The sequence below is a fragment of the Ictalurus punctatus genome, chromosome 25 (genome assembly GCF_001660625.3).
Source record: "Ictalurus punctatus breed USDA103 chromosome 25, Coco_2.0, whole genome shotgun sequence".
Taxonomy (NCBI): Eukaryota; Metazoa; Chordata; class Actinopteri; order Siluriformes; family Ictaluridae; genus Ictalurus; species Ictalurus punctatus.
In genome coordinates, this window is record NC_030440.2 from 366,690 (window position 1) to 375,048 (window position 8,359).

General features: G+C 40.5%; 1 protein-coding gene across 2 annotated transcripts; it reads left to right on the plus strand.

The window, feature by feature from the left end:
* Positions 1-589: 589 nt before the first annotated feature.
* On the plus strand, positions 590-7,615 carry si:dkey-1j5.4 (leucine-rich repeat-containing protein 15). Of its 2 annotated transcripts, XM_047151033.2 has the most exons (5): positions 590-739; positions 884-1,071; positions 1,382-2,080; positions 2,227-2,453; positions 4,500-7,615. In XM_047151033.2, exons 1-4 carry the CDS (start codon positions 723-725, stop codon positions 2,415-2,417), a joined length of 1,095 nt encoding a protein of 364 aa, XP_047006989.1. In that variant the 5' UTR covers positions 590-722; the 3' UTR covers positions 2,418-2,453; positions 4,500-7,615. The 2 variants fall into 2 exon arrangements, with proteins under 2 accessions (XP_047006989.1, XP_017311123.1); XM_017455634.3 differs by lacking the exon at positions 4,500-7,615 and having other exon boundaries at positions 2,227-2,862.
* Positions 7,616-8,359: the final 744 nt, after the last annotated feature.

The window sequence follows — 8,359 nt, forward strand, 5'->3', positions numbered from 1 at the left end:
TCCCAGGTGAAAAGCTGGAGGATGCCCTGGACGGGGTGCCAACCCATTGCAGGGCACAATTTCACACACGCTCACACACTACAAACAATTTGGGAATACCAATCAGCTTACAACACATGTCTGTGGACTGCGAGAGGAAACCAGAGTACCCGGAGAAAACCCACGAAGCAGGCGGGACGCAAACCCCCAAGGTGCGAGGTGAACGCACTCGATGTCGCCGTGACCCCTAAAAAAAAAACAACCTGGCTGTTAATTCCAATTTAAGCAATCGATAAGCAAAGGCCCTGGCAAGGAGCCACAGGAGATTCGAAAGAGCTCTTATTGCTCATTATACCCATCACTGTGTGTCGTGAGGTCTAACTGTAATGCTCTAGCACCCACATTCTTTATAGCTCCTAACATAATAGCGACATCAGAGAATGTCCACTGATCTATAACGCCCATGAAAACATGATGAGCTGAAATGGATCAGGTCTGTTTTTCTTGGGAGTGCTCCAGTGACACCAGAGCGTCATTTTTCTCTCCTTCTCCGTCTAAAAGACGAACTCTGCCATAATGGGCCGGTGTCATTTTTCTCCAGACACTGCGAGTTTACAGATGTTCTGTGCTAGGAATAAAACACCAGTGTAACACATTACTGCTGGGTAGACAGCTTGGCTAAAATCCCCACACTTCCTAGCGGAGACAGAAGCAGAGGAGGAAGAAAGGGCAAGAGTACATTAATGATTCCATCTTTAAGGTAAAATCTACGAAGCTATATGTAAAGAGAGCGTTTCTGTTTTGATGGAGTATTTTCAACGCTGATATGCTTGAATATGTTTTCCATAATTACTCAACAATTGTCCGATCAACCTGGGAATGATTCTAATTTCTATATTTTCAGGAATATGAAGCATTTTGGAGGATTCGTAGTTCTGTGGCTATGGATGGTCGAGGCCTTGGAAAATTGTCCAGATGCTTGCAAATGTATCCAGAAAAACAATGTGGAGGGAACAGAGGTTAAGTGTTCTAAACGGGGACTTCGTCATTTTCCAGTCCAATTCCCACTGGACTCATGGATCTTAAAAATGGGTGAGCAAAGCTGACTTGATTTCCCAGAGAGAAATGTGAAGGTTTGTAAATGTACAGAAATGAGCTCCAGAAATCAAACTAAGGACAAAGTATGTGAGCTCACATAGAAAATGGAGCTCTGTCTACAAAGAGTATGCCACTCAATAATCTGATTATTAATCTGATTAAACAGAGTAGGTCAGATCCGGTCAGGTTGTTATTTGTCACCTTTATGACATTTGACATTTTGTTCAGGTTTATATATGAAACAGAGCGATGCAGTTATAGAGGAAGAAATGTTTTCTATCTTTTTCTATCCTTTATTCATAAGGCGAAAACATAATCCAGGAACTTCCAGCAAACATCCTAACATCTCTCCCCAAACTTGAGAGTGTCAATCTGGAACGCAATTCAATTAAATCTATACACCCCCAGGCTTTTTCTGGTGCCAGCAGACTGAAGCTTCTGAACCTGAATGGAAACCAGATAACCAATCTTCCAACAAAGGCTTTCAAAGACCTTCTCAACCTCCGTTTTCTCATGTTGGGCCAAAATCAGATTGCCAGTGTCAAATCCGATATGTTCGTTGGCATGAGAAATCTCTCGGATCTAGACCTGCCCATGAACTCTCTTACCACGCTTCCAGCGAATGCCTTCGAACCTCTCGTTGCTCTCAAGGTGCTGGATCTTGCTTTAAACCATATCCAAAAAATCTCTCCGAAAGCTTTCTCTGGGCTCGAAGAGTTGCTCTTTCTCAATTTGGATAACAATAGGCTGAAGAACATCCAAGCTGGGATTTTCAAGACTGTAAACAACCTGGAGATGTTAGTGCTGGATAATAATCTTCTTTCCACGTTACGTTCCTCCATGTTGGAAGGACTGTCAAACCTGCAGGAGCTCTACGTGAGGAAAAACAGCATCAACAGTCTGCCAGCCGATGTTTTCCGCCATACCCCTAAACTTACCCAGGTGGCCCTAAGCGGGAATCAACTTCACACGATTGATGGGAATATGTTGGCCAGTATTCATGGTAAGAGTTTAACTGATTTATAAGACTTTTGGTCAATTTTTTTTCTATCCAAGAACTCCCAGAAATCAATCTGAAACATACTAACTGTTGTCATGCACAGTGGTATAGCTGTCTCCATAACCGTGTCGATCATTTCACCATTTCAGGACTGCAGCGTGTCTATCTACACGACAACCCATGGAAATGTGACTGCAACATCAACTCTCTGGTGCAATACATTGATCAAACCCGGGCGAACCGTGGCTCTCTGGAGAAGCTGTGGTGTGTAAGCCCAGAGGAACACCGGGGCAAACCTATGCACAAACTGAAATCCGAGGGCCTTCTCTGTCATGCCTAGTTAGTCTCGGTCTCATCTGAAATCTCATTTACGACGGTATGTAATCGAAAGGTAAAACTTTACATAACTGCAAGCACGATGACTTTGACAAGACAGTGATAGGGGAACTGTTGCAGATAATTGCTATTATTTCTTTCGCACACAAGTCTGTTATTTTTAGACCACCTGGAGGTACATATTACTACATCATATGCCCTCATCTGGTAGCACAAATGCTTTTTTTTTTTCTTTCATACATGCTTTTCTTCTTTTTCTGGTAAAGAAGTTAATGTACTGTATTATTTCTGCATTTCTGAAATCAAATATTGTAAAGGAATGAGACCTCAGGACCAACGGATGAAATGATCTTATTATTTTCAAACAATGGAAGTTCTAACGTTTTACTAATTGGATAACAGTTTGTAAATCATTATAAACCTGTTCATTAAAAATATGTATGCACATATATCATGGAAATGTATTCATATGTACTGTATGTATATAAATGTAAAATCTGCAAATTTTGCCGTCTCTACAGGCAAAAAATATAAGTAGCACCAACTGAGACAGCTAGTGCCGCTGCATATCCCCCCCCCCTCTTTTTTATGAGTCAGTAAAGCTTAGAGAGAGAGAGAGAGAGAGAGAGAGAGAGAGAGAGAGAGAGAGAGAGAGAAGAAGAAGAATCCCCTGTGCTTGCAGGCAAACTGTAAACTCCCACCACCACCTGAGAAAAAAAATCCTCATCAGAGTGTTACAGCTAAAAAGCTCCCATTGAAATCGCCATCCTACATCCAAATTCCGCCTGGTTGCTGAAGCAGCAGGCTCTGACCCCGTGATGGGATTTCAAGTGCTGGAGAACTGCTGCAGCGTAAACTTTTTGCTGCAGACACATCGATATGTTTTTAGCAATAATAATGCACCTCACATGCTTAATAAGGCCAATACCTGACTAACAGAGACATCGAACTGACAGAAATATACTCTGGTGCATGGTTAATAATTAAAGCAGTATTAAAGCAATATCACAACACAAGTACACCGTGCTTCAATTCTATGATCAGCGCCTAAATAACAAGGTTAAAAGGCGCTATATAAGTGCAGAGAACTTACCATCATGCCAAGAAGAAAGGACATCAGACATGAGCTCAGAAGCAACTGTTGCTGCTCATCAATCTGAGAAGGGTCATAAGGCCATCTCCAAACAGTCTGAAATTCACCGTTCTACACTGAGCAGGATCGTTTACAAATAGATCAAGCCAATCTTCCCAGGAGTGGGCGATCCCAGACCATTTAATGCTCAGACATAAAGAAAAAACCAAGAGCTACATCATGTGACCTACATGCCTCTGTAAGCATATGAAATGTTTATGATCTCAGCAACACAGTCAGAAAAAGACTGAACAAGTATGGCGTTCATGGAAGCGTGGCTAGGATAAAGCCCCTTCTCTCCAAAATGAATAAGGCAGCATGACTATCCCTTGGACTGACGAGTTCAAGGCGGAGATGTTTGGTCATCATGCACAGCATCATGTTTTAGTAAAAAGCAAACACAACGTATCACCATAAACATGGTGGTGGAGGGGTGATAATTTCGACTTGTTTTGCAGCCACAGGATCTGGAACACTTCATTGAATCATTGAGACAACGATGAACTCCAGACTTTATACCAGAATGTTGTTGAGACGAATGTTCTTGAAATCTGTTGTGTTGTTGTTGTTGTTGTTGTCACCTGAGGTTATTTGTTTGTTTATAGAAGTTTATGAGGACCACACAAAGGTGTACTTTCTTTTTCATGACTGTACATGGGAGATGGCAAGAACGTTTCATGCATAATAACCGTGTTATTCATCTTACAGCACAGTGATTTTCCAAATATCACAATCATTAATTTATTAATGAACAACACGTCATACTTTTGAACTATTTATAGCTACGTTGTATGTTATGGAGTGTTCTCTCTCTCTCTCTCTCTCTCTCTCTCTCTCTCTCTCTCTCTCTCTCTCTCTCATAAAAAAGTCCCTGTGAACGAGCTGTTACTATAGAAACATATTAGAACACTATTAGTGCAGTGCATTAATAAAAACCTATAATTTATGTTACAGATAATGGAGCATGGCAGCTGAAAAGAAAATACAAGGACAAAACAGCATCATTACTTTGAAAGCACAGATGCCAGAAGTTCGATTATGTGAAATCATTTCGCCCTGCCGAGATCACACAGTGAAGCATGGCTGATGATGTGGCTGGTCATGGCAATAACGAGATTATTTTATTATTATTATTATTATTATTATTATTATTATTACTACCAGAGTAGTAACAGCTAGCTTTCACATGCGTTAATCTTTTTGTTTACTAACACAGCTTTTCTTCCAAACACATCATTAGGTAACCCTAATGAACTGTCTTCTATAAACATCCCAAAATGTCACAAATCTATTTGTGTATAATACAGTTCCTGTCGGCTTGAACCAATCTTCCAATTGTCTTCTGACCTCATCAACATGGTGCTTCCACCCGCTGGATGAGAGTTTCTGAATGACTCAAACCAACCATTTTGGCAACAACAGGCAGAGCGACACGGATCCTTTCTACACTTGATGTGACTGAAGCAGACAGGAACTAGAATGGGTGACTTTGTCCACGGTGTTTAAAGCATTTAATGTGTGTTCAGCTGGCGAAACCATGGAGACACAGCAATAGACCAATACAAACAAACCATTTAGGCATGAATTCAGCACTGGGGACTAATAATGTAATTATACAAGTAATATCGTTGGTGTAGCTAAAATGGTGAAATGTTATTTTTGAGCATAATTTTCAACTATAAATTTCACCCAAGCATGTTTACTTTCTGTTTCTAGCCCTTGCTGTGTGAAATCTCAAAATCTCTGCACCGATATCAGGATTTGGTCACGTCATACAGGCATCAAAACCACTGCGTGACCTCTCACTCGTCTATGAAAGGTCATTAGGACTTTGAAGCAAATAATTGGTAAGCCTCACCACCATCAGTTGCCTCGGTGCGGTGCGCTGCTTGGGGCTAGACATAAGTGTGATCAGGCCTTGCTAAGGTTCATGAAAAACGTCATTAGAGTGGCTAATTAGCAACTTGCTGTTATCATGACTTGATAATTAGTATGGAGTTGAAAGCACATTGGGAGCGTGCTGCTAATAAAATGGGATGCCAAAAGTCTTCACGGGGGCTATTAAAGGGGACTGTTCAAGAAGACGTTTCTAAAAATCTTTTGTAATATTCACACTCACAAGTAACAGAAAGGAATGTGCTCTGAAAAGTAATATTTTTCCCCCAATGAGAAAATTGTGAGTTTTGTAGATCTTTGTCAACCGATTCCTTCAGCTGTATGGATATGTGGATTTATATAATATTTTCTTAAAAGACATAACAGATGGTATATATCCTGCCTCCTTGCTTATCCTTTTCTCTGAATTGTTAGTCTCATAATATAATACAGAGGGAGAGAGAGTAGCTATACTTTGCATATGAAACTTAAACATGAATGACAACAGAGAAGTATCACATTCTTATTATAATACACACTGCAAGTATCCATCAGAAGTCAAATGGTGGGTGGGTGCTGTCACTCAAATGAACACATTGGTGGAATCCAAATGAACACACACACTGAGAGAGAGAGAGAGGGGGAGAGAGAGAGAGAGGGAGAGAGAGAGAGAGAGAGAAAAAAAGAGAGAGAGGGAGAGAGAGAGGGAGAGGGAGGGAGAGAGACAGGGAGAGAGAGAGGGAGAGAGAGAGAGACAGGGAGAGAGAGAGACAGAGAGAGAGAGAGAGACAGGGAGAGAGAGAGAGAGAAAGAGAGAGAGAGGGAGAGAGAGAGGGAGAGGGAGATAGAGACAGAGAGAGGGAGAGAGAGAGAGACAGGGAGAGAGAGAGAGAGGGAGAGAGAGAGAGAGGGAGAGAGAGAGAATGAACTACTCTTCCGCTTCACGTTTATAGACAGGTGAAGGAGCTTCAGAAAGTTCTCAGGGACAGCATTATTAAACAGCACTCAGATGGAAAACGCGACAGAGCCATATGAAACACAGAGAACTGAACAGCATCGCGTTCATGCTTCCATTCCTACAGTACAGCTCGTGCAAAAATCACCACTGTTTTGGAATGAAAGACAAAACAAAAATAACTCAGAGTTGTGCGCATGATCCTCCTGTAAGAGCCCCAGACCCACAGTGGTGAGAGAATGATGATATGGGGCTGCTTCTCAAAATGGCACGTGGGCGTGCATGGCCTCGCTAATCCCCTCACTTTATTTATGGATGATATTGCAAGTTCGAGTCTATAAAAGAGCCCTCTGTAATCTTAGCAAATTGACAAATTGGTTTTAATATTTTTTTAAAAGTATGTTAGGTTTCATAGATCGTATTTTAACATGTGCATGCTGTCGGAATGAAATAGAGAGATTCTCGCCTCTTTTGTACGCCCTGGACCGCTTATCATGTGATATGATACATACACGTCTCGAGGAGGTACTACAGTAGTGAGAAGTAAGCGAGGGAAGATAAATGAACATGCATGTATGTATGATGTACATAATAAACTGTTATATATGTGTAGCAATAAATATACGTGAGTCGATGTATTCAGCAACATGTTTACAGCATTTAGCAGAGTGACTTACGTTTATCTCATTTATACAACTGAGACATTGAGTGTTAAGGGCCTTCAACACACGTCCTTCTGCTCAGTAGTCCAAAGACTTAACCATTTACGTTGAGTAAGTAAAGAACCTTGAACAAAGACCTTACAGGTGACTCGGATCGCTGGATTCCTGGTTTTTAATTGAATTTTTTGATACTTTCAGTTTCCATTTGTTGGGTTGTTTTTTTCCCCACCTATTTTAGGTCACTGTTTTGTTTCAGAATAAACATCTGAAACTGGAAGTCTATTTTTGTAGATAAATTGAAAAATCCCCTCCAAGGGGGAATTTTTTCACTCAGCCATATATCTCAAGCATGCACATTAATTGTACACCGGCAATGAGCAAATCAAATAGTGGAATTCAAACCTAATTGAGTAATCACTTCATCACTGACTGTGGAAACTTCACTCTGGACTTCTAGCAACTTTCATTCTGTTCCTCTCCACTCTTCCTCCAGACTCTGGGACCTTGATTCCAAATGAAATGTAAAATTTACTTTCATCTTCTTTAATAAATGCTGGCTTGTTTTTTTTTTTTTTTTTTTTTTTTTTTAACACCCAGTGTTAAGCGTATTAACCCTAAGCTCACTTTGTCAAGCTAAAAAAAACAACATTATTTGATCGTATACAACAGAAACACGTTTAGAATAAACTGATTTCCCTTCCATAGACCTTCATGAGTGAGAAAACACAAAAAATTTAAAGTCACTCTCAATGAATGAATGAATGAATGAATGAATGAATGAATGAATGAATGAATGATGGGCGTGGCACAATGAAAAGCTGCGTAATAAATAAAGTGTTTGGTGTTGAACGCTGGACTGGGTTTGAGGTAAAATGTGCTTGGAGAAATTTTACTCGACACTCAATGATTCTGCATTCAGCGCCCACAGCAGCGTTCCAACAACTTTGATATTTCACTTCCCCTGTAGAAACATGATTTAAATATCCCCACTGCATCCTCTGGTTTCTCATTTATACAGAAAACCTCCCACCACAATCTGTTCTCCAGTGTTGGGTAGATAAGCAAGTTTGGGTGAGACAGACGAGCACAAGGATGCGTTTTGACAGCTTGTGAATCAAGTAAACCCACGCTTCTAGTGTGTGTAGACGTTACAAACCTTTTGTTTATTTGTTTGTTTTCTAAATAAACTTGAAACAGAACATTACATTTGTTTAAAGTCAAAATGTTGATCCTGTTCCTTCTTTTTACCTTAAATATGATGCTGTGGCCTGAACCCAGGAGCAATACTTCTCTGTGAGCCAAGAAAGCATGTTTCACAGCCA

Coding starts and splice junctions, on each gene's coding strand:
- si:dkey-1j5.4 (XM_047151033.2), top strand. Junction 1,072..1,381: donor CTCATGGATCTTAAAAATGG/GTGAGCAAAGCT, acceptor TTTATTCATAAG/GCGAAAACATAATCCAGGAA. Junction 2,081..2,226: donor TATGTTGGCCAGTATTCATG/GTAAGAGTTTAA, acceptor TCACCATTTCAG/GACTGCAGCGTGTCTATCTA.